This window comes from Gigantopelta aegis, chromosome 1, assembly GCF_016097555.1.
Source record: "Gigantopelta aegis isolate Gae_Host chromosome 1, Gae_host_genome, whole genome shotgun sequence".
Lineage (NCBI taxonomy): Eukaryota > Metazoa > Mollusca > Gastropoda > Neomphalida > Peltospiridae > Gigantopelta > Gigantopelta aegis.
Window position 1 is genome coordinate 18266363 of NC_054699.1, and position 26133 is coordinate 18292495.

Consider the following 26133-nt stretch of genomic DNA (forward strand, 5'->3'; position numbering starts at 1 on the left):
CGAAATGGCGCCGTTGGGTTACTGCAGTTATGGATACGTGTGATTCTTGGTTGGCATTGGCGATTGACTGGGCTTGCGTCGAGAGGTAAGGAGATGAGACAAGTGAAGGTTCCATTAGACCAAATCAATTCCTATTGCCGATAATGTTAACGTTTACTAATAAAACTGATATAAGCAGCGTTTCAACACACCCAGGAAGTACAGCAATAGAAAGTGTGGCACCTCACATCTAATCTAGCTGCAAGAAAATGGGGGGTCACGTATCATTTAAGAGATTTAATTTATGTTTTTAATAGCAACCGTCATTTTTGCTGAAAATTCAAGTTCCATTTTTGGGGGTACCCCGCATTAGTTTCAACCTCTGGTATATACTGCATAACAACTGTATAACAAATAAAAGTGTATTTATTTATTGTCAATGGATAATAGTATTTGCACAAATAATCAATGTCACATATTACTACCAATCACACCCACAGCTGCTTTTACTCCGTAAATATTTGACGGTGCACGTCGAACCTTGACACGGTACTCTCTTCTTTGGTACTATGCAACCTGAAAGAGAGAGAGAGAGTAGTGTATTGATGTGTGTATTTGCTAATAACTGAATACTTCTTGACCTTGGAGTAAATTACAACTCCGTTGACACCAATGAACCGGCCTCGGTGGCGCAGTGGTTAAGCCATCGGACTACAGGCTGGTAGGTACAGGGTTCGCAGCCCGGTATCGGCTCCAATCCAGAGCGAGTTTTAATGACAAATGGATAGGTGTAAGTCCACTACACTCTCTTCTCTCTCACCAACCACCACCAACTAACCGACTGTCCTGGGTTCCGTTCCACAAAGCGATCTTAGCACTAAGATCATCTTAAGTTCATAACTTTGTGCATTTAAAGTGATCTTAGCGCTACGATCGCTTCGTGGCACGGGGCCCTGGACAGCATATGATGTATAATGATAGACCAAGACATGTTACATGATTCCTTCTAAGTAGAGAAAACCACCATTTTTCAAATGATATTAACGAAAAGTGACGTCAATTTTAGTTTTTTTTCTACAAATGACCAGGCAAAAAAGGGATGGGTCACTGCGAATGTTTATTCTCTGTCAACACCGTAACGGCCATAATAATGAATATATTGATGTATTAAATGAATATGATTCATTCAGAGATCACCATAAATGGATGCTACGAAGATACCTTGGCAACTGAACATAGCTAATCAACAATAATGAGATGAAAATGTGTGTTTATGTTAAATTTTGTCAACACCGTAACATTATGACGTTACGATTTTGATCAAGTTTCTCAATAACCACATGTTCAACATGACATAGCTTTTAAATGTACTGAGGTGTAGCTATACAAATATCTATCTATCTATCTATCTGTCTATGTGTATCTCTCTCTCTCTCTCTCTCTCTCTCTCTCTCTCTCTCTCTCTCTCTCTCTCTCTCTCTCTCTCTGTCTATGTGTATCTCTCTCTCTCTCTCTCTCTCTCTCTCTCTCTCTCTCTCTCTCTCTCTCTCTCTCTCTCTCTCTGTGTCTATGTGTCTATCTGTTCTATCTATCTATCTATCTATCTATCTTTATCCATCTCTCTCTCTCTCTCTCTCTCTCTCTCTCTCTCTCTCTCTCTCTCTCTTTCTCTTATGTGTCTATCTGTTCTATCTATCTATATATCTATCAATCTATCTTTATTCATATCTCTCTCTCTCTCTCTCTCTCTCTCTCTCTCTCTCTCTCTCTCTCTCTCTCTCTACCTCTCTCTCTCTCTACTTACATACATACGTACACACACACACACACACACATACATACGTACACACACACACACACACACACACACACACATATATCTCTCTCCTCATATATATATATATATATAATAATATATAAATATATATATATATATATATATATATATATATATATATACTGACACACAATGAAAACGCAAAACAGATATTTTTCAATATTTTGTTGTGATTAATGAAAAATATATTTATTGGACTTAAAATAACAATTTATGAGAGGAAGCCATTGATTGATACTTTTGTCTGGGTTTTAATCCTGGTTTTGTTCTCGTTACACATACAATAGCAGAAACACACAAAATGGTGTGAAATGCAGTCACTACATGCTCAATCATGCTGCATACAATGCACGCGAAATGCCAGTATGTGGACACATAACAGTCACGTAACGATGTCATATTCCTCGTCACATTAAGAATGCCACGACTCAGGGAAGAACAAAGGGAGCGAGCGTTGGACATGGTTCAAGGGGAGACTTCGCAAAGCCAAGTTGTTAGGACCTTCAGAGTCCATCCATCAACTATTGAACGACTTGCTGAACGTCATCAACAGACTGGAAGTGTCCGTGATCGACCTCGACCTGGTCAACGTCCCGTTACGACCCCACGCCAAGATCGGCAGATTCGACGACACCACCTCCGTGACCGGTTCAGAACTGCGACGATGACAGCAAGCAACACGATAGGACGTCATGGTAGGCCTATCCATCCGATGACGGTCATCCGTCGACTCAGAACGGCTGGACTCAGATGCAGACGCCCGTACAACGGTAACATCATGACACCGCGACATCGTGCTGCAAGACTACTGTTTGCTCTCCAGAATGGTAATCATCCACCATCTTCCTCTCATAAATTGTTATTTTAAGTCCAATAAATATTTCATTAATCACAACAAAATATTGCGTTTTCATTGTGTGTCAGTGTATATATATATATATATATATATATATATATATATATATATATATATATATATATATATATATATATATATATATGGTATATCATATATTGCCGGATACTGGTATATGTCGTAGATTGCCGGATACTGGTTTCAGTTGGAAACTCCGTAGGTTGAGCAAATAGTCCAGTCAAGTTGGTATCTGGACTACTGGCAGGTGAGAGATACGACATAGTCACTTAGTCGGTTCCAGATCACTAGCACATTTTGTATCCATCATTGACTGTAACCAAGTTTGTTAGTGAGCACTACCCACTGACGGATATCTGATTCGGTTAGAGTAAGACATCTACATGTAACGGGGCTGGACGTAGCTCAGTGGTAAAACGTTCGCTTGATGCGCGGTCAGTCTGGGATCGATCCCCGTCGGTGGGCCCATTGGGCTATTTCTCATTCCAGCCAGTGCGCCACGACTGGTATATCAAAGACCGTGGTATGTGTTATCCTGTTTGTGGGATGGTGCATATAAAAGATCCCTTGCTGCTAATCGAAAAGAGTAGCCCATTAAGTGGCAACAGCGGGTTTCCTCTCTCAATATCTGTGTGGTCCTTAACCGTATGTCCGACGCCATATAACAGTAAATAAAATATGTTGAGTGTGTCGTTAAATAAAACATTTGCTTGCTTCCTTCCTTCTACATTTCTATGAAAACATCTTCAAACTAATGGTTTTTTTTTTAGGTGTGACAATACTGGACATCTTTCGTTTGCGACTGCAAGTTATGTAATATTTAGTGGCTTTCCTATAGACTATTTTACCGTGTCCATACAAAAAGGTTATTTGTTTTGTTTAACGACATCACTAGAACATCTTGTTTTATTTATCATCAGCTATTGAATGTCAAATATTTGATATTCTGCGGTCCATGCAAAGGAAAAAAAACAAGCAAAAAAAAGAAAAGAAGAAGCTTACTTGCTATTAGTGTGCAAATGTGGCGCCTCTGAAGTAAATAAATACCATGAAATAGTTGAAATATGGCCAGTGAATATGACATTTTTTTTTTAAAGGAACAGACCCTAGTTTTTAAACACTAAGGCATATTTTTCACTATTAAAGCCGTTTTTTGATACCTGAAATGAAACACTACTTAGATTGTATTGTTCAGATTATTCATTTCTGTACAACCGAAGTGTTTCTGGTTATCCTGTTGTTACTAAAACCACAAAATGAATTTTTCATATTTTTAAAAACGCACGTGCGTCTGAGAAGTAACGGTTATTGAGTCGCGTTTTAGTGTATTTTTAAGGGTATTTCAACATCACAGACTCTTGTTTCACTCTGTTGTATCCAAATTTGTTACAGGTTTGTAAATTAACCAAATTTAGTGTCCATTGTTACGGGTTGAAACTAGGTTCTAGGTGAAAAATATGCCTTAGTGTTTAAAAACTAGGGTCTGTCCCTTTAATTTATATGTAGCACTATATCATATCTATAGTCGGATAACATCAGGCTGAGTCAACGTTAGTAGTGCACGGAACTTTAAACAACACAGTTAATACTGGGTCAAGTCTGGTCATCGGTGACAGTAATTGGCGACAGTGTCAAAAACTGTTTATCGTCTCGATAATAACTGTATGTAATTAGTCCCCTACCTGTCCAACCGGAAGGGACTATAGGTTTCATCTCCGTCCTGTTTGTCTGTCTGTCCGTCCGTCTGTGCCGTATATGTTTTCCGGATGTGTTTTTTTGCAGAAGGCTTTGAGATATTGAGCTGTATAGATTTATTTTGTGTATAGATTTATCATGTACTGTTACAGATCAAGTTTGACTTTCATGGCGATTTACCCATTTTTGACTGAGTTATGGCCCTTGAACGTAGGAGATATGAACATTTGTTTTTCGGACTGTTTTACCAGAATGCCTTGAAATATTAATCTGAAATTTTGCGTATATCTTTATCATGTACTGTTACAAATCAAATTTGACTTTCATGGTGATTTACCCATTTTGACGGAGTTATGACCCTTGAATTTAGGTAATGTGAAAATTGGTTTTCCGGACTTCTTTTTTAGAAGGCCTTGCGATAATGAAATGAATTTTTTCATATAGCTTTATCATGTACTGTTACAGATGAAGTTTAACTTTCAAGGCAATTTACCCATCTTTGACAGAGTTATGGCCCTTGAAATTAAGAGATTTAAAAACAAAATTTCTGGACTTTTGTTTTGCAATACCTGAAAATACTGAGGTGAAATTTTGTATATAACTTTATCATGTACTGTTACTGATCAAGTTTAACTTTCATGGTGATTTACCCACTTTTCACAGATGTTTGGCCCTTGAATTTGGGAGATACAAAAAATAGTTGAGTCAGGTAGGGGGCGTGTATTGCTTAAGAAATACTATCAAAATTCTTGTGTTTTTTTTTCATACAGAAACCCTTGTGCGTGTCAAGTACCCTTGTGCTTGACACTCGTATGGGGTACCTGTGCAAATACGTAATACACTTTTGTTGTGCAAAGTTATGGTTTTTGTAATAACATCCAGTTATATATTATTTAAAAAATTATACCTTTCTTCAGTTAATACATTGGGGAGGTATAATAGTCATATTTATAAGTTATAATTTATAGTCATATATTGCATATAAGATTTTCGCCACGTACGTTGACATTTGGTCTATGACATTCAAATATTCACTATATTCATTTCATCTATATTGTTCTATAAAACAAATGGCCGCCTTCTTGAATTCAAAATGGCTGACTTACCCACGTGATCTACAGTGCGTGACCTAACTTTTTTTTCAATAGTGAAGCATAGTCCGCCAATATCCAAAGTTAAACTGATGTCATATATAAGTACATGCATGCGGTAGATCAGCTTGTAGAATATTGTGCTAAAACACGGTATATCCAAATATTAATAAACAATAACATGTTTCTTTAAAATTCAAAGCTATGCAGATTTACACACAAAAAAAAATCCTTGTAATATATTTTACAGGGAATCCTATACAGCAATAATAAAACAAATTGCATTCAAATCGGCCATGATTATTACATATTTTTAAATCTCTTCTTTTCCTCATTTTTCTCATAAAATCGCTCTTTTTATCCCAAAATTATTATTATTATTATTATTTTTTTTTTTTTACACAGAATTAATTTATTAAAGTACTGTCGGAAATAGAATAAAAATGATATTCGTCTATTATTTCTTTCATATTAAACTGACATGTAAATGTTTTGTAAATACCTATTTAATGATACTCTACCTAATTTAGCATTTACTTGTTTGGGCTCTCATTGATGTACAAGGTGGTGTTTACTCTTGAAATTTGAAAGATGATTTGTGACCTTTATTGGAAAAGACTATAACACATTTTGATCGATATGTGTCGATTTCATTTACCCGTAAACAACCTTTTAATTTAAAACTGCAAGCTAACTGATTATTTTGAATTACAGCATACATTATTAATTATGACAAGCATATTTACTGAGTATCAATTCAATATAAATACATTAGAAATTTACACAATCTTGCAACCATTTAAAGGTGCTATATCATAGTTATATGCGAGCATCTGTTTGTGATAAAGATTCTCCAATAAAAATGTATTTTCTACCAGTAGATAAAATTATTTCCTATAATCTTTGATGGGGATATTGTTAAAGGTATTTCTTTAAATGTTAAATCAAAATTTTATAAAAAATAAAATAAAAATTGCAATAGCTGTCATTGTGCAACATTGAGATGGCACCTTTAATACCGGTATAATGGATCACTCAGAATGGTTTTTGTCAGTTGTGCTCAAAAGTTACTTATAAATGACTACACATATTTTGTTTTGGAGAGGGATAGGGGTAAAACATCATCAGAAACAGTCCCTCACATATTGTAACAGCAATGAAATTGACACATGTTGACCAATTTTTTTTATAGTCTGTTCCAATAAAGTGCACAAATCACCTGTTTACTGACATTTTTCTTTTAATTTCAAGAGTAAACACCACCTTGAACATCAGTGAGAGCCCAAACAAGTAAATGCTAAATTAGGTAGACTATCATTAAATAGATATTTACAAAATATTTACTTGTCAGTTTAATATGTAAGAAATAATCGACGAAAATTATTTTTATTCTATTTCCGACAGTACTATAGTTCTTTTGATATTTTGTTTAGCTACTTTTCTGGAACATTTTGGTACCAAAAATAACTGTGTTTCTATTTGTTTTAGGTCAAAATTTATATTAACTCCAGTTACTGAGTAATACGTAAGAAATGAAATTTCACTCAAATGCACTCGAGGGTGGGGTCACAATTTGAGCTTTAGCATCCAAAGGCAAGAGGACCGGCCTCGGTGGCGTAGTGGTCAGGCCATCGGTCTACAGGTTGGTAGGTACTGGGTTCGGATCCCAGTCGAGGCATGGGATTTTAAATCCAGATACCGATTCCAAACCCTGAGTGAGTGCTCCACAAGGCTCAGTGGGTAGGTGTAAACCACTTGCACCGACCAGTGATCCATAACTGGTTCAACAAAGGCCATGGTTTGTGCTATCCTGCCTGTGGGAAGCGCAAATAAAAGATCCCTTGCTGCTAATCGGAAAGAGTAGCCAATGTAGTGGCGACAGCGGGTTTCCTCTCAAAATCTGTGTGGTCCTTAACCATACGTCTGACGCCATATAACCGTAAATAAAATGTGTTGAGTGCGTCGTTAAATAAAACATTTCTTTCTTTCTTTCTTTCTTTCCAAAGGCAAGAGAGTTGACGTCGGTATCATTACTTTTCATAAACTAGACATGTTCCTGGTTCAGAAAATATATGATTCAAAAGTATACCTTTCCGGACACTTTTATTTTTTTTAAAGGGGCGGGACGTAGCCCAGTGGTAAAGCGTTCGCCTGATGCGCGGTCGGTCTAGGATCGTTCCCCGTCGGTGGACACATTGGGCTATTTCTCGTTTCAGCCAATGCACCATAACTAGTAGATCAAAGGCCGTGGTATGTGCTGTCCTGTCTGTGGGAAAGTGCATATAAAAGATCCCTTGCTGCATTAGGAAAAATGTAGCGGCTTTGTGTCAGAATTACCAAATGTTTGACATCCAGTAGCTGATGATCAATTAATCAATGTGCTCCAGTGGTGTCGTTAAATAAAACAATTTAAAAAAAAAAAAAATTGTTGGCTCTGGCCCCTTGACTATTGTGTCTGTGACTATACAAATGGTCGAATGGTGAAATGGTGATCAATTACGTTATATGTCAGCAAATATTTGGAGGGGGGCATTTCTTATGATGCCCCCCCCCCACCCCGAAGTTGATAAGTGAGGGGGTGGAACGCTTCCTCCTCGTCCCCCAACGATCGACACCCATGGTGACCGTACTGTTACGTGTCTGTTTTCAATTAAACATCACAGGCGAATGATGTACGCTAGAATGAGTTGTAAAGGAAAAGAAAAGAGAGCGAGAGAAAAAACCCCCAGAAACCAACAGAATTTGTTTTTCTTCTATTTTGCAAGGTTGTGTTAAACAGCGCAGTGATTCTAAGACTGGACACGCCTACGCACTCCTTTGCAGTCACAAATAACACTCCGCAATGCAACGAAGCTCTCAAAATCATACACCTCGCAAAGAACAGAACACGTTTTTATAAACTGTAATAAAACAGAACAGATCACATAAATGGTAAAAAAAAGTCCACACTGTTATTTAATTTTCAAATTTAATCAATCATGTCGGTAATGTGTGATTTGTTTTGGTGATTTTTTCGTTTTGTTTGACGTCTGGGGTCAGTTTGACATGGAATACAAGTATTTGCATCACACTTGGCCGTCATTGATTGTAGCTGAACAGAGGGATGCAGAATGGTAACCATTTCCAAACCATAATTTTGATTGTCGATCCGATGTCGTTAGACGGTGTTGTGTTATGGAAATATTGTGAGTGTTAATATCAGGGTCATATCTAACCTAAATCACTAGTGGTGGGTGTGGGGGAGTGGGCAGTAAAAACAGAACCAGGACACGATGATATAATATTGGCATCTCCAACTGGAGGGAGAGAGAGAGAGAGAGAGAGAGAGAGAGAGAGAGAGAGAGAGAGAGAGAGAGAGAGAGAGAGAGAGAGAGAGAGAGAGAGAGAGAGAGAGAGAGAGAGAGAGAGAGAGAGAGAGAGAGAGAGAGAATTTTGTAAAGTAAAAAAGTAAAGTTTGTTTTGGTTAACGACACCACTAGAGCACATTGATGTATTAAATATCGGCTGTTGTATGTCAAACATTTGGTAATTTTGACATATAGTCTTAGAGAGGAAACCCGCTATAGTTTTCCATTAGTAGCAAGGGATCTTTTATATGCACCATCTCACAGGCAGAATATCATATACCACGGCCTCTGATATACCAGTCATTGTACACTGGCTCGAACGAGAAATAGCCCAATGGGCCCGCCGATGGGGATCGATCCCAGACCCGACAGCGCATCAAGCGAGCGCTTTACTGCTGGGCTACGGCCCGTCCCTTGATACGAAATGTATTCCTTAGGTTTTGTTTTAATGATTACGTATCAGTTGAAGATAAAGTTAAAGTTGATATATTAATCATCGGCTAGTGGATGTCAAGACCGGCCTCGGTGATGTAGTGGTTAAGCCATCGGACTTAAAATGGTAGGTACTGGGTTCAACTCCCGGTACCGGCTCTCACCCAGAGCGAGTTTAACGACTCAGTGTGTAGGTATAATGTCATTACACCGAATTCTCTCTCTCATAAAGCACTAACAACTAACCACTAATCAGACAGCCAGCCCAGATAGGTGACGTGTTTCATGGTCAGCGTAGGCCTACTTGAAACTCAGTTACAGACCGCCTAAACTTCTTACAAAAATGTGTTTTTGTAAATAATTCCAGTTTGGTTTGACGTAAGAAGAAAAGTAAAACTGTTTTGGAAATAACGAGAAAAACACCAAATACTATTGTTTATGTACAATTTAGAAAACAATCGACTCACAAATAAATAACTGATAGTATGAAAAAAAGAAAAAGAAGTGTTCCTTGTGGGAAGAACTATAGATACAAAAAAAAGAAGAAAGAAATGTTTTATTTAACGACGCACTCAACACATTTTATTTACGGTTATATGGCGTCAGACATATGGTTAAGGACCACACAGATTTTGAGAGGAAACCCGCTGTCGCCACTACATGGGTACTCTTTCCGATTAGCAGCAAGGGATCTTTTATTTGCGCTTCCCACAGGCAGGATAGCACAAACCAGTTATGGATCACTGGTCGGTGCAAGTGGTTTACACCTACCCATTGAGCCTTGCGGAGCACTCAATCAGGGTTTGAAGTCGGTATCTGGAATGAAAATCCCATGCCTCGACTGGGATCCGAGCCCAGTACCTACCAGCCTGTAGACCGATGGCCTAACAACGACGCCACCGAGGCCGGTAAACTATAGATACCTTCACGAAAATAAGTAAGAATGAAAATATTGGATGTGAAACATTTGCTAATTTTGACATAGCTTTAGGTAATTACATTTTATGCCGCTAGTTTTGGCTACTTTTCATTTCATTTCAAATTCTTTTCGTGCTTATATCTAATTAAGTTTCAAGCACGTTGTCCTGGGCACACACCTCAGCTATCTGGGCTGTCTGTCCAGGACAGTGAGTTAGTTGTTAGTTGTTAATGAGGGAGAGAAGAGGGTATTACACCTATCGATTCAGTCCTTAAGAACTCGCTCTGGGTTGGAGCCGGTGCCGGTGCCGGGCTGCGAACCCTGTACCTACCAGTCTATAGTCCGATGGCTTAACCAGTGCGCCACCGAGGCCGGTGATTTAACTAATACTTTGATGAGTGAACCCAAGTGTATTACCTGGTGATGTTTGGTGGCTTACTCGTGTGTTGTTAAGATTAAGATAACGGTACCGACCTCGGTGGTGTCGTCGTTAAGCCATCGGACATAAGGCTGGTAAGTACAGGGTTCGCAGACCGATACTGGCTCCCACCCAGAGTTTTAACAACTCAGTGGGTAGTTGTAAGACCACTACACCCTCTTTTTGTTCCTCACTGACCACTAACCAACATACAACTAACACACTGTCCAGAACTGACAGCCAAGATAGCTGAGGTGTGTGCCCAGGACAGCGTGCTTGAACCTTAATTGGATCGGTAAATGAAATGAAAATGAAGATAACGGTGGTAATAACAAGAATGAATTAAGGCATGAACTAATATTGGTTTAGACATTCTATGTTTAAATTTATAGAGTTGCTCTAACTGTTCAAATGTAAAAAAAAAAAAAATGCTTTGTAATCTGGGAAAATATTTGGTCAAAACCTTTAAAGCGACAGACTAGTTTTTTTTAAACACTGTAGGCATATGATTTACTGTTAGAGCTGTTTTTGGTAACTGTAATCAGTCGTTATACTAAGATTTTATTGTTTAGATTATCCATTTCCGTACATCTGAAGTGTTTCTGGTCATCCTGGTGTTTTTAATATCACAGAATGCATGTTTCGTATTTTACAAAAAGTTAACGCACGTGCGTCTGAGAAGAAACCGTTATGGAATCGAGTTCTAGCCTGTTTTTTAAGGATATTTCACCGCTCCAACGTTACAGACTCTTGTTTCACTGTGTTGTAACTTTATTCAAACGTGTTGCAGGTTTGTAGATTAATTAAACTTAGCGTCTATTTTCACGGGCTGAAACTAGGGTCTGCACCTTTAAGTAGAGACATTTTGTAATTGGATAATTTATAAATGTATCATGCTCCAGTTGTCTATTTGTCTTCTCCACTAGCTATACTTCTGTCTGGATTGATTGCTCATGTATAGTTATACATGCATATTGTTTGTACCAGTAAGCAAATGCTTACGGTAATAAATAATTGAATTCAGCCAGGCTTAATGGGCTGTGAACCACAAACGTCAATCGTATAAAGCTAATGCGAAAATAAGGGCATCGTAAGTTTACATTTCTGGTCATATTTTTTTCACCAAACCAGGCGCATAGGAACCGGGGAGGGGATCGCACATCACCCCTCCCCTTCCCCCCACTTCTATGTAAAGATCAAAATCTGGCATATGCAACCCCCCTCCTCAAAAAGAAAAAAAAAGAAGAAAATATAAAAAGAAGATTGTGTCCATCCGTAAATAAATATCAAAACCTGGCATAGGAGCCATTTATTGGTCGACCTATGTTGATTTTTTATTTTTACACTGTACATGTCAGTTGAGAGCACTCCCTAAAATGAGTAATCATATGACCCTCTCGACAGTTGTATTTTTCAAAGAATATTTTCTGACATAGAAATTGTATTTGAACTGCATGGAGTAATTATTGGTGGTGTGTAACCTTGATATTTCAGCAGTCACTTGTTTTTGTTTTTCAGACTGGTTGTGTCGTATAAAAGATGAAGACAAGCAGCCCACTGGACAGGCAATTCATACGTGAGCTGTGTTTCTAACACAGGTTAGGTGGGTAAAGACGTTTGTTTTGTTTAATGACACCACTAGAGCGCATTGATTAATTAATCATCGGTTATCGGATGTGAAACATGGTAATTTCTGACTCGTAGTCATCACAGGAAACCCGCCACATTTTTTCCTAATGCAGAAAAGGATCTGTTATATACACTTTCCCACAAACAAGAAGGCACATACCACGGTCTTTGACCAGTTGTGGAACACTGGTTGGAACGAGAAAAAAAACTCAATTCGTTGAATGGATCCATAGAGGTGGTTCGATCCTGCGAACTCAAGCGAGCACTCAACCGACTGAGGTTCTTTCTTTTTTTAAAATTTATTTTCATGGTTATATCCAATTAAGATTCAAACACGCTGTCCTGGGCACACCATACACCTCAGCTATCAGATCTGGGCTGTCTGTCCAGTTCAGTGAGTTAGGGATTAGTTTGTTAGTGGTTAGTGAAAGAGAAGAGGGTGTAGTAGTCTTAGAGTCGTTAAAACTGGCTCTGGGTGTGAGCCGGTACCGGGCTGCGAACCCTGCACCTACCAGCCTTATGTCCGATGGCTTAACCGCGACGCCACCGAGGACAGTGACTGAGCTAAATCCCGCTCCGGTTAGGTGGGTAATTAACAATTTAAATAGTTGCTATGGGAGACAGTTGTTTGATGTCAAGTGATAATAGGATAAAAAAAAGAAAGAAAGAAATATTTTATTTAACGATGCACTCAACACATTTTATTTACGGTTATATGGCGTCAGAATTGTGGTTAAGGACCACACAGATATATAGAGAGGAAACCCGCTGTCGCCACGACTGGTGTAACAAAGGCCGTGGTATGTGCTATCCCATGGGATGGTGCATATAAAAGATCCCTTGCTGCTAATCGAAAAGAGTAGCCCATGAAGTGGCGATAGCGGGTTTCCTCTCTCAATATCTGTGTGGTCCGTAACCATATGTCCGACGCCATATAACCGTAAATAAAATGTGTTGAGTGCGTCGTTAAATAAAACATTTCCTTGTTCATTTCTTTTCTTTTCAGACTGAACATCCTTACTGGCCGCGCGCGCGTGGTATGAAAGATGCCAACAGACAGCCCACTAGACGAGGACCGGGACCGGGACCGGCGCATGGACCGGGGGTGGGCCTGGGTGGTGCTGTGCGGCACGTTCTTCGCGGTCTTCCTTAACGGCTTTATGGGCTACTCCGCGGGGGTGCTCACGACGGCTCTGCTCGACGAATACGGGGAGGACCTTGCCAAGACGTCGGCCGTTGGCTCGCTCCTAGTCGCAATGCAGTGCCTGTCAGGTAACGTCGGATGATCTAAGGGTCGGGACGTAGCCCTGTGGTAAAGCGCTCGCTTGATGCGCAGTCGATTTGGGATCGATCCCCGTCGGCGAGCCCATTGGGCTATTTCAAGTTCCAACCAGTGCACCAAATGAATGAATGAATGTTTAACCACACCCAAGCACGAAAAATACATCGGCTATTGGGTGTCAAACTATGGTAAAGGAAAATCTACCAGTGCACCACGACTGGTACATTAAAGCCCGTGGTATATGCTATCCTGTCTGTGGGAAGTGCATATAAAAGATCCCTTGCTGCATTACAAAAAAAAAAAAAAAAAAAAAAAAATGTAGCGGGTTTCCTCTGTTGACTACGAGTCAGAATTAACAAATGTTTGACATCTAATAGCCGATGATTAATAATCAATGTGCTCCAGTGGTGTCGTTAAACAAAAACTTGTTTTTTTGGACAATCTATAGCACCTGTCCTGGACGGAGGAGCCGGTGTAATATGATATTTTGACTCCAGTAGAAAACTGACCCCTCCCCGGTCTCTTTTCTTGGCAACCAAAAAAAAACAAAAAAAAAGTTTTTTACAGTAGAAAAATGGCTCCCTACTGAAATAACCCCGTAATACTACGACTCCCCACACGTTGTAAATAACACGCTACATCTGAGTAGTTAATAGTCTAATACTCCTTAAACTGTTACGATAAGAATTTTCTTTAAATTCCTATAATGCTTTCCGGACTCGAGACTCTATCTGACACACTAATGTCATGACAACGCCATACAAATTGTATGTATGTGACGTCATTAGAGATTGATTCTGGACTCTAAAAGTTTTATAAGCACGGGCCCTGACCTGACCTGACCTGAACTGATCAAGAACATGGGTGTAGCTAGGATTGGTGGGTTTCGGGTTTTTTTTTTTTTGGGGGGGGGGGGGGGGGGGGTTTTTTTTTGGGGGGGGCAAATGAATTCTTGGAAAGAACAGGCATTGAAGGCGCAATACATTAGTATGTCCGGAGGCATCCCCCACCCCCCGATGAAATTTTGAAATCTACAGGCTCTGAAATATCATTTTACAGCCATTTCAGGGAGGTTACATACTTAATACATCATAATCAACAATCTTGCTCTTGCCCCCCGCTAGCTCCGGCCCTAGGGGGGAGGGGGGGGGTGTTCAAAGGGATCCCGTCCGTTTGAAGTATCCTTTTTAAATAACTGAAATTTTTTTTAAAAACATTAATCATCCACAATATTTTTACGCTCAGGTTCAGTCCACACATCGTGCTAAATATTGCGTACAGAGATGAATTTCATAAATACAACAGGAATAGACGCCGCCATTTTTATCCGCTATCGACACGGCGGTTGTTTTTTGTGAGTAAAGCCTAGTGTAAGACCCACCACACCCAATAATTAAAGTATCCCATGGAAATTATATTATTATACAGTGTCAGAATTGCCAAACGTCTGACATACATAAGACGACAATTTAATAAGTTAATGTGCTCTAGATAACACTAATATAACTAGCTAGCTTGATGCGCGGTCGGTCTAGGATTGATCCCCGTCTGTGGGTCCATTGGGTTAAACAAATTTAAAGGCTTATCGACAAAACAAAAACGAAAGGGACATTCCTGAGTTTGCTGGTTGTAAGATGTTTCTGACTAATAAAATATTTCTACGATTAAACTTACATATTAAATATGTTTTCTTGTTTAGAATATCAGTGTCTATATATTCAATGTGTTTCTGGTCGTCATAATATTTGTAAGAAGCCCAAACTGGATTTAGTCTTCAAATAATTTCGTACGTACGAAAAAAGATTATTTTAGGAAATAAAATGAAATTTAACCTAGTACAAATATTAGAATGATCAGAAACACGTTTAATATACAGTTTATCGAGTTTTCGAAGGTCGTTATTACTAGTTTGTTTAGCAACTCGGCCGGGATCGCCGCTTCAGATCGAGAGATCGAAGGTGGAGTGATTGAAGTTTGACTGTATGTAATTAAAATCGTTAAAAAGTCTTTGTTAGTCGATAACATCTTAAAAATTGCAGCAAACTCAGGAATGTCCCTTTAACTTATGTTTCAGGTCCCGGCGTGGGTTTGGTGATCAACAGGCTGGGATGTCGCACCACAACGTTCTTGGGCGGAATTCTCGGAGTGCTGGCCATGGTGGGAGCCTCCCTCTCTCACAGTCTCGATATGGTGCTTGTCACATTCGGGGTCCTCATGGGTAAACTAGCCACAGACCACATTTACTGACACTATATGTTTCTATATAGCGTTAGTGACTATAGCCCTTTCATTAAAGGGACAGACCCTAGTTTTTAAACACTAAGGCATAGTTTTCACTATTACAGCCGTTTTTTGTTTTGTTTTTATTGTTCAGATTATCCATTTCCGCACATCCGAAAGTGTCTTTGGTCATCCTGGTGTTTTTTAATATCATAAAATGCATTTTTCTTATTTTAAAAAACGCACGTGCGTCTCAGAAGTAACAGTTACGGAGATGGATTTTAGTCTATTTTTTAAGGGTATTTGACCGTTACAGAGTCAAAGACTGTTGTTTCACTCTGTTGTAACTTTATCCAAACGCATGGACATTAAGTGTCCATGTTTACAGGTGGAAACTATTGCCTTGGGTGTGCAACTTTAATATTAGTAGCAAGTAGGCCCGTGGATTCTTGTATCCATCTTTGGCTACCTTGGGGACACGTACCCTGAAAAGGACTACCCCTGTTGTCTAGCTCTTTCTCCCAGGATATTGGTTTAAACAAACACACCCACTAACCCTGACCCGAGTACACTCATTTTACACAAAGAGTACTGCATTTGCATAGGCTGGGATTACCACAAAACAGTAGCGTAGCGTGATCTGGACCTGGGGTGGGGGGGGGGGGGGGGGGGTCGAATATGAACCAAGTGGACCCTTTTTCTATTGTTTTTGCACCACCAGAAACTCCTTATGTATAAACCTGTATGTTTTAGTTCTGAAAGCGGACCATTTGCTTCAGCGGGGTGTGTGTGTGTGTGTGTGTGTGTGTGTTTCGTCCGGACCCCCCCCCCCCGACCCCCCAGCCGACGCCCCTGTCAATGTCAGCAAGTTACACATGTTTGCAAACTATATGCTCTCCTCAGTCAACGTCAGTGTAATAGTTGCCACTTCAAAGCTGCCTGCCATGAAATAATCACAGTCAAACGGCAGACGGCCTCAGATCACAGTTATTTTTTCATTTGTCCGCGCAAGTAGTCTGCTGTTTGACTGTAATTATTTCATGAAGTGGCAACTATTTGACTGAGGTTGACAGGGGAGAGCATGTAGTTTGTAAACATGTATAACTTGTTGACATTGAAGACTTGTTTGTGGTAAAAATTCTGGCCCATGCAAAAGTAGTGATTTTTGTATAAAATGGGTGTGTTCCGGCCAGGTTTAGTGGGTGTGTTTGTTTAAACCAATATTCTGGGAGAAAGAGCTGGACAACAGGGGTTGTCCTTTTCAAGGTATGTTTCCCCCAGGCAGGCAAAGGTACATACAAAAATCCATGGGCCTGCTGACATTAATAAAAAATGTTATAGCCACTAAGGCTATATATAAACATATAGCGTAATCAGACTACTTACACGGATATATTTCCGGTCAACCAAATGAGAAGATAACTGTGATCTGTGGCCAACTCAACATTTTCTGTATCAGAACAGGCGCGAAACCGGTGTGTGTGTGGGCTGGGGTGGGGGTGGGGTCTTGATTCCCTGCTTAAAACGGAAACAAATTTTCAATTATTTTTAAAGTGCATTAACGCTAATATATAACTTTATTTGCATACAAACCCCTTTCTGGATCCGAGCCTAAAGAAGGTTATTTCTGTCATGTTTGGTTAACTAATAATGGAAACAGGTATTCATCTTGTTTTGATGATAGCAAAAATCACACTGAAGAGTTCCGTCAGCAAAGGGAGCTAACCGGTGTTTGTTTTTGTCCCACGATCATGACTTCAAAAGTAGTTCTTGCATGCATAACACTTTGTAACCTGATTTTGTACCAAATATTTTGTAAATTATTTACGATGTTTACATTTACCAATGAATATGAAGAGTATTTTTTTTTACAATTCATTAATTTGCAATGGTTATATTTAGAAATAAGTTAGTCCTAACGTAGGAAGTGGCAGTCCTCCTGATAGCGAAATACCTGACAGCGACTCATGAGAGCAGTCAAAATATTATTAAAACATCCCTTTGTCTCTGCTTTGTACAAAAAGACGATTCTGAAAATGTTAATGGTTTTATAGCTCAGATTGTACAGGTATGTGCATTGTTTACAAACATTTACATAAATTTTAAAATTATTTTTGTAAAGTACCAGGCGCGTATGCAGAGGGGTGTTTAGGGGTCAAACCCCTTACTCTAAGCAAATGTTCTTTTTAAAATAAAAAAATTTCGTGGGGGTGGGAGTAGGAGCATGACCCGACTCCCTAAAATCTTCGATTACCAGTCTAAAATCCACTGCACAACTTCCTCCACTCGTGTCTGGTCCCTTATTTTCGAAGACATCTTAGCGCTACGAAATCGTAAAACCATCGTAGGTTGTGACCTCACTACAGCACACGCCATAGCTTGCGATGGTTTTACGATTTCGTAGGCTAAGGCCCAAAACACACCAGGCCTGGGTCTGTTTACCTTACTCGCCAGTCACAAACCCAGACCCGATGTGTTTTGAGCCTAAGATTGCGTCTAAAGTATGAACCCTGATTACAGTAATTTGCATATTGCTGTTTGTTTACTAATGGTTTTTTCTGTGGGCTTGTATTCCAGGTCTGGCTCTAGGTCTAGGATACATCCCGGCTGTGGTCGTCGTGGGCCACTACTTCCATCGATTCAGACCATTCGCTTCCGGTGTGACGGTGGCTGGTGGCGGCCTGGGGATGATTGCAGGACCGCCCTTTGTTCGAATGGTGCTGGACCACTATGGACTTGGTGGAACGTTTCTCATCTTAGGAGGGATCAGTTCTCACTTCTGTGCCATTGGCTTGCTCATGAGGGTATCGCCGGTAGAAGCGGATGTTAAGAAAAAGAATATGGCGGAGAAGAAACGCAGGAAGTGGACCAATGAAAAACGTTCTTACTTACAACGTCTCTGTTGTAAAAAGATGGACAGGAATCTACAAGAAGAAAAAAAAATGACAGCTGAAAACAACGACGAGGAGAAAAGTATTACAGAAGAAATCTGTGATACGAAAAGAAAAAATAAGTTGGACTATATTACGGACGTGATCAACACTTTCACCAAAGGATCTTTTGTGTGTTTCGTTTTGAGCATTGCCGCGTGGAATGCCGGGGAATCGGCAACGCTGGTTCATTTCCCAAACTACATACAGGATCGCGGCTTCTCGAAACAACACGCCGCCTCTCTGTACATTGTGATGGGCCTCGCCAACATCCCCTCCAGACTTCTGACGGGGTTCGCCGCTAACGACGAAAACATCAGCGGTCTTTCCTTATTCAGCGGGCAAATGGGCCTGGCCGCCATTTTGACTATGACGTTTCCGTTGTACTCCGACACGTACGGCGGCCAACTGCTGTACGTCATCGGCTTAGGTTTGTACATAAGCGGCGTCAACAGTTTGATGAACCCGATAACGGTGGAGTTGCTAGGGTTACACAACCTGGCGACTGGTTTCGGGATTGTTATGCTGATGGCAGGTGTGGGGTACCTGAGTGGAGCACCTATTGCAGGTATGGACTAGACAAAATATTTATTACTATAGCCTACGTAACTATTATATTCAAGCCTTGCAATTTTAAGTGACTGGTTACTTGATAATTAGGCCAAGCTCATTCTTACTCTTCATTTCATTATTATTATTATTATTATTATTATTATTATTATACCTGTACGTTATTTTGTTGTTTCCTTCATATTCTTGAAGACGTCTGTAATGTACAGTTAAATCGGGTTTAAAACAACAACAACAACCCTCCCACAAAAAAACCCCCAACAAAAACAACACACACACGTGTGTGTGTATATATATATATATATATATATATATATATATATATATATGTGTGTGTGTGTGTGTGTGTGTGTGTGTGTGTGTGTGTATGTATGTATGTATGTATGTGTGTGTGTGTGTGTGTGTGTTTTATGTGTATATATATATATATATATACACACACACACACACACATGTATATATATATATATATATATATTCTTCAAAAAAAGTAGGGGAATTCTAATAAGAATTTACAATTGCCAAAATTATAAGGTATATTAGTTGTGGGGAATGGTTATATGATAATAGTGAATTAATTAGGCAAATATTACAACCAGTAGTTCAGTATTACAGTAGGTTTTTTGACCACCAAAGATCTTGAAGGACGATTGGGTCAGAAGTGAAATGTAAAAGTTAAATTTTTTTTATCAGTAAATCGCAAATTCAAACAATAAAAATAACTAAAAACAAAACACTAACAACAGTATGATCAACAAAATGAAAAATATTGACAGAAATAATGTTCCACAGTGATTAATCGACCTTCCTGGAAATGGTCAAAATCGAGAATGACACCCTACGCACGTGTACGGGGCAACTGCGTGATACACGTGCAAACTATGGAACGTGTTTCGGTGTGTTGATAAACAAATCTGAACATTCTTTACTAGGATGTCTGTGGTCAAAACACACACACACATATATATATACATCTACACACACACACACACACACATACACACAACACACACACACACACAACACACACACGTATATATAAATAAATATTTATTTCTTTTTAAGTTTATCTTTAACTTTTAAGTCAATGCTTTTAAGACAGACTTTTCTTTGGATCCAACCTGACATTTGAGATGCGATAGATAGTAGAATCGACCAGCCTCAGATCTATTTGAATGTGTCCTTGCTAGCAGATTTCATAACTGGCATATTAATATCCGTGGTATGTGTTGTTCGATCTAGGTACAATGGCATATAGGCCTACATGCGCCAATTGTAAATGGTTAGGATATAGTCATGTAACGGATTAATGTCATGCAATTACTTTATTTAAATGGCGGATGGGGGGGGGGGGGGGAGACTCTTGGCCCCACCTTAATCCACGTTTGATGTACACATACATTTATCTAATAGATGCTTGTTTCTCCCCTAGGGATGATCATGGACACTACAGGGACGTACACACTGAGTTACATCTTCGCAGGTTTGTAAATACTAGATACATTTCATTTATTTCAGCTTATTTTTGTGCCTATATCTAATTAAGGTTCAAGCACGCTGTCCTGGGCACACACCTCAGCTATCTGGGCTGTCAGTGGGTTAGTTGTTAGTTAGGTAGTGAGAGAGAAGAGGGTGCTCTGGGTTGGAGCCGGTACTGGGCTGTGAACCATGTACCTACCAGTCCATAGTCCGATGGCTTAACCACTGCACCACCGAGGCTGGTTACTAGGTACAGATAAACGCTATTACACGTTTATGTATTATTAAGATTAAGTAAAGTTAAGTTTGTTTTATTTAACGACGAGCACATTGATTTTTTTTTTCTTATCATCGGCTATTGGACCTCAAACATATGGTCATTCTGACACTGTTTTTTTTCTGTCGCCACATAGGATACTCTTTTACGACAGGCAGCAAGGGATCTTTTATTTGCACTTCTCACAGGCAGGATAGCACAAACCATGGCCTTTGTTGAACCAGTTATGGATCACTGGTCGGTGCAAGTGGTTTACACTTACCCATTGAGCCTTGCGGAGCACTCACTCAGGGTTTGGAGTCGGTATTTGGATTAAAAATCCCATGCCTCGACTTGGATCCGAACCCAGTACCTACCAGCCTGTAGACAGATGGCCTAACCACGACGCCACCGAAGCCGGTTTATGAAGATTAAGTTCCGTGTCCAGTGCTAGTTTTTATTTAGTAAACTAGTCTGCGAGTGGCAGTCCTCTTTGTGGCGGTGAAAGATAGATGAAATATACAGTAAAGGATTTCCTCGGGAGTGGCTGCCCTCCTGTAGACAAGGTACTAGATTGAGAGATTCTTGTAATCAACCACTATAGTTTGCCAAATAACTATTCGACTCTGCATTTTGCAGATATACATTTAATAGTAATTGGTTGCAGGATCGAATCCCTCAGAGGACCCTCTCTGTGGCTGGTGTTTTTCTCGTCCCAATGCCCAATGCCCACCATTGACATGGTATATCAAAAGCCGTGCTATTTGTTGTCATGTGTGTGAGAAAGTTTCATATAAAAAAACCTCCTTGCTGTATGTCAGAATTACCGAACGTTTGACATCCAGGAGCCGATGATGAATACATCAATGTGCTCTAGTGGTGTCATTAAACACAATAAACGTTGACTTTTTCTAACTTTTGTTTTTTAGGTTCCCTCTGTCTCAGGGAGGGACGTGCGTGGCCCAGTGGTAAAGCGCCCGCTTGATGCGTGGTCGGTCTGGGATCGATCCCCGTCGGTGGACACATTGGGCTATTTCTCGTTCCAGCCAGTGCACTACGACTGGTATATCAAAAGCCTTGGTATGTGCTATCCTGTCTATGGGATGGTACATATAAAAAATCCTTTGCTACTAATTGAAAAATATGGCGCGTTTCCTCTCTAAGATTATATGTCAACATTACCAAATGTTTGACATCCAATAGCTGATGATTAATTCATCAATGTGCTCTAGTGGTGTCGTTAAACAAAACAAACTTTCTTTCTCTGTCTCATGTCAAGAGTATTTGCTCTGTCTTTAGCACTTATGCAACTTTTGTTGTTTTTCAGGATCTCTCTATCTCATGTCAAGCGTTTTCGCTTTGTTGTGTGCCTTTATGAAAACGTCAGCAGCCAAGACCGTGGACCACAGAAACATCACGGTGTTGGTGGAGGACACGGCATCACGTGACGTTCTTGGTCAGGACACGAGCATGCTTGGCGATGCTTGTACTGATGAGGAGGACGCCAGGGAACTTGATGTTAGAGTTCACGAGGTCTCCTCGTCCTCTGTAGACACCGGGCGACCGACCATGACGTCATGACCACAGACATTCGACACACACTGGTATATGTGGGTAAACAGGCCTGTAGCCAGCATTTGACATAGACTGGTATATGTGGGTAAACAGGCCTGTAGCCAGCATTTGACACAGACTGGTATATGTGGGTAAACAGGCCTGTAGCCAGACATTTGACACAGACACGTATATGTGGGTAAACAGGCCTGTAGCCAGACATTTGACACAGATTGGTATATGTGGGTAAACAGGCCTGTAGCCAGACATTTGACACAGACTGGTATATCTGGGTAAACAGGCCTGTAGCCAGTATATGTGGATAAACAGGCCTGTAGCCAGACATTTGACACATATTGATATATGTGGGTAAACAGGCATGTAGCCAGACATTTGACACAGATTGGTATATGTGGGTAAACAGGCCTGTAGCCAGCATTTGACATAGATTGGTATATGTGGGTAAACAGGCCTGTAGCCAGCATTTGACACAGATTGGTATATGTGGGTAAACAGGCCTGTAGCCAGACATTCGACACCGATTGGTATATGTGGGTAAACAGGCCTGTAGCCAGACATTCGACACCGACTGGTATATGTGGGTAAACAGGCCTGTAGCCAGACATTCGACACAGACTGGTATATGTGGGTAAACAGGCCTGTAGCCAGACATTCGACACAGATTGGTATATGTGGGTAAACAGGCCTGTAGCCAGACATTCGACACAGACTGGTATATGTGGGTAAACAGGCCTGTAGCCAGACATTCGACACAGACTGGTATATGTGGGTAAACAGGCCTGTAGCCAACATTTCGAGTGGGAGGGTTTGACTAGGTATTTGCTGGGGCTTTTTGGAAATGAAGTTGCCCGAGTTTTGTATAGGGATGCAGGGGCATGCCCGCCCGCCCGCCCGCCCGCCCGCTCCCACTCCCCTCTGGAAAACTTAAAATCTCTGTAAGCCTAAAACGCGTTTTCCTGGCATCTGGAACTTTAAAAAATCGTATTTAAAACAATGATTTTCGACTATTTTGTAGATTATAGTTTTGTTTTATGTTTTTATGTTTTAATTTTATTTGTTAAGATAATGAAATTCTAGAACACAACTAGGGTATTGACGCGAAGTATAAATATTTTTGGCAACTGCTTATTGTAACCTTGGCAACAGAAAGGGTACCGTACGAGTACCTCCGAACTATGATCAGTTACTTTAAAGGCATACTGTCACGGATTTAATGATCTTCTTTCTCTAAAAATGGATAATAAATGAAAATTGCATCAATGTTTGGAAACCAAATCTGGCTATCGCATCACCTTAAGTGAACCATGATGGAGTGAAATCCATGTCAACCCTCTCTGCAATTTAAGTTTTTGAATTATGGACTATTGCCATAATTAAATCATTTTTACTAAATATCATTAATAGGTTGGTTATGGTGATTACGCAAATGGTTGAATAATGTACGTTTATGGACAAATCAAATACATATTTTCTTAGGTAATACTTTGTTGGGCCAATTAATAGATGAGTGGTCTGCGACAATATGCCTTTAAAAATAAAACACATTACGTTCTTAACAATTTTATCGAATCGCCGCCAACACATGCAGCCTCTGTGTAGCCCTCGAAAGTTTTCAGCAAAAGGTATTGCCTAAGGTATTGTATCCCATTTAATTTTTGTCACTGATGCGTCATATCATCAAAATGACATCTACATGTTGGCCGTAAAACGTTTTGAAATACCTGGAAATAACCAGCATGGTCAAGTACCTTCTGTGCTAAAATGACAGAAAAATATTGCGTGATACATACATGGAAGCCAATGTCGATTTCAATCTCTGTATAAAGGTCAAGGCATGAACAAGATTACTTTCTGTTGTTAAAAAAAAAATTCTAACTTTGGTTGATAAATCAATGGAAGGTGTACTTTTGGCATTGTCATGTAATATTACTGAAGTCTACAAGATCATCAATATAGCAGAAAGTACTTTTTTCTTTCTTTTTTTTCTGCATGTAGGTTCCTTTTTTGTTTTATTTGGCCAGATTAGTTAGAAACCCTGAATCATGTACACCGCAGCTTTGGTAAAGGGAGTGTTAAATAACCAGTGGCGTAGGAAGGTGCCAAAAAGTAGAGGAGGGGCACACTTTTATATTTAGACACTTTTACACTATTATAAAGCAAATATAAAGCATAATATATGAAAAGTGTGTGTGTGGGCACACATGCCCATATTGCCCAACCCCCCTTGTCTGAAGCGATCTGTTTTGTATGGTATAATTTATGTGAAGCGGTTAGTGTATGAATATTTAACTAAGAACTGTAGATGGGCGCCATTTTTTGATTAGTCCAGATTTACCAATTACGACGTTGAAATTACAATTATAAAATGTTTGAGTGCGTGAAAATTCCATGTGTTGATAGATTTGACATGGAGAAAGTGGTTTCAATGTTTCCGGAAATGGATGAAACAGGTGTGTCGCGAGTTTCTGTGTTTACTGGCCTTGTAATTGTGGAAGTGGCAACACAGGATGGTTTTGGCATGTGTGACTTCAAGTGGTGCGACACAAGTATTCGTGACATTTGACAGTGCCATGCTGATGTTTCGTTTTTGGAAAGTGGAACATTCTCTGTTGTAGCTTCGAATTGAAGCTTCGTTCCTGTGTCCCGACATGTACATGATATACCTAGTTTCAAAACACCGATTCGTTTAAAGATTGGATCGCAGTGGCTGTGTTGTGTACATCATACTACAATGCCGTTGAATGCGCGTTTCTGCTAATGGTTGGCATGAACTGACTGAATTTTGTTTTTGAAATCGCTTTTGTAAAAGACCAAATTCAATTGAAATTATACACTTTTTTTGGATCGACAAAATTGATTTTTAGCTGTGGGATTTTGAATTCACTATAAACATGTAACGTAAGTAATTTCAATAACTTTTAACCTTTAATAAAAAATGTCTGAAGCGACCTATTTTGTATGGTATAATTTATATGTGAAGATTTTTAGATGTTTACAAGTTTGACGGCAGACGATTACTGTTTGATGTCTAAAAATAGAATCTCAAGGAAATTCCTTGGGGATTCCTTTGTTGACATAATTCATAAAGTAGTTCCGGCTATATAGCCAAAAATAGTGCTAAACTGAGATTCATGGTGCTATGAATGCCAGTTTTTATCATCACGTGATACGAATTTAACCAATCCAAGGGTTTATAATAAAGGGATTTTTAGAGATTGGAATTATTCCAATATAACGTCAAACCCATTCATGGTCCAGACGTAGCAACTGGAGTTTGCTCATTTCTCGATGAACGTAAAAATTACGTCGTCAGGGAACGTCACAACTCATGACGTCATTTTATATGAGCAAGTTATTCTATTGAGTGTTATTGTTTATGGACTAAAAATAAAGTATGAACTTTTAGTGTTGTTATTAGCAAGCATGATTCAAATTTAATTATAATTATATTGTCTGGGTATGAATAATCAAACACAATTAACACAGTTTGTGAATGATTTGTTTTTGTTCATACCCCAATGTTTGTTTTTTGTTCATACCCCGATGAACGTATATATATTATATATATATATATATATATATATATATATATATATATAT

General features: G+C 39.4%; 1 protein-coding gene across 2 annotated transcripts; it reads left to right on the top strand.

Moving 5' to 3' along the window:
• On the top strand, positions 1 to 24893 carry LOC121371527 (monocarboxylate transporter 2-like). Of its 2 annotated transcripts, XM_041497485.1 has the most exons (7): positions 1 to 85; positions 12111 to 12195; positions 13228 to 13493; positions 15578 to 15721; positions 18301 to 19221; positions 20656 to 20706; positions 22286 to 24893. In XM_041497485.1, the coding sequence occupies exons 3-7, from the start codon at positions 13268 to 13270 to the stop codon at positions 22537 to 22539; spliced, it is 1596 nt and encodes a 531-aa protein (XP_041353419.1). In that variant the 5' UTR covers positions 1 to 85; positions 12111 to 12195; positions 13228 to 13267; the 3' UTR covers positions 22540 to 24893. The 2 variants fall into 2 exon arrangements, with proteins under 2 accessions (XP_041353419.1, XP_041353429.1); XM_041497495.1 differs by lacking the exons at positions 1 to 85; positions 12111 to 12195 and having other exon boundaries at positions 13359 to 13493; positions 15578 to 15693.
• Positions 24894 to 26133: the final 1240 nt, after the last annotated feature.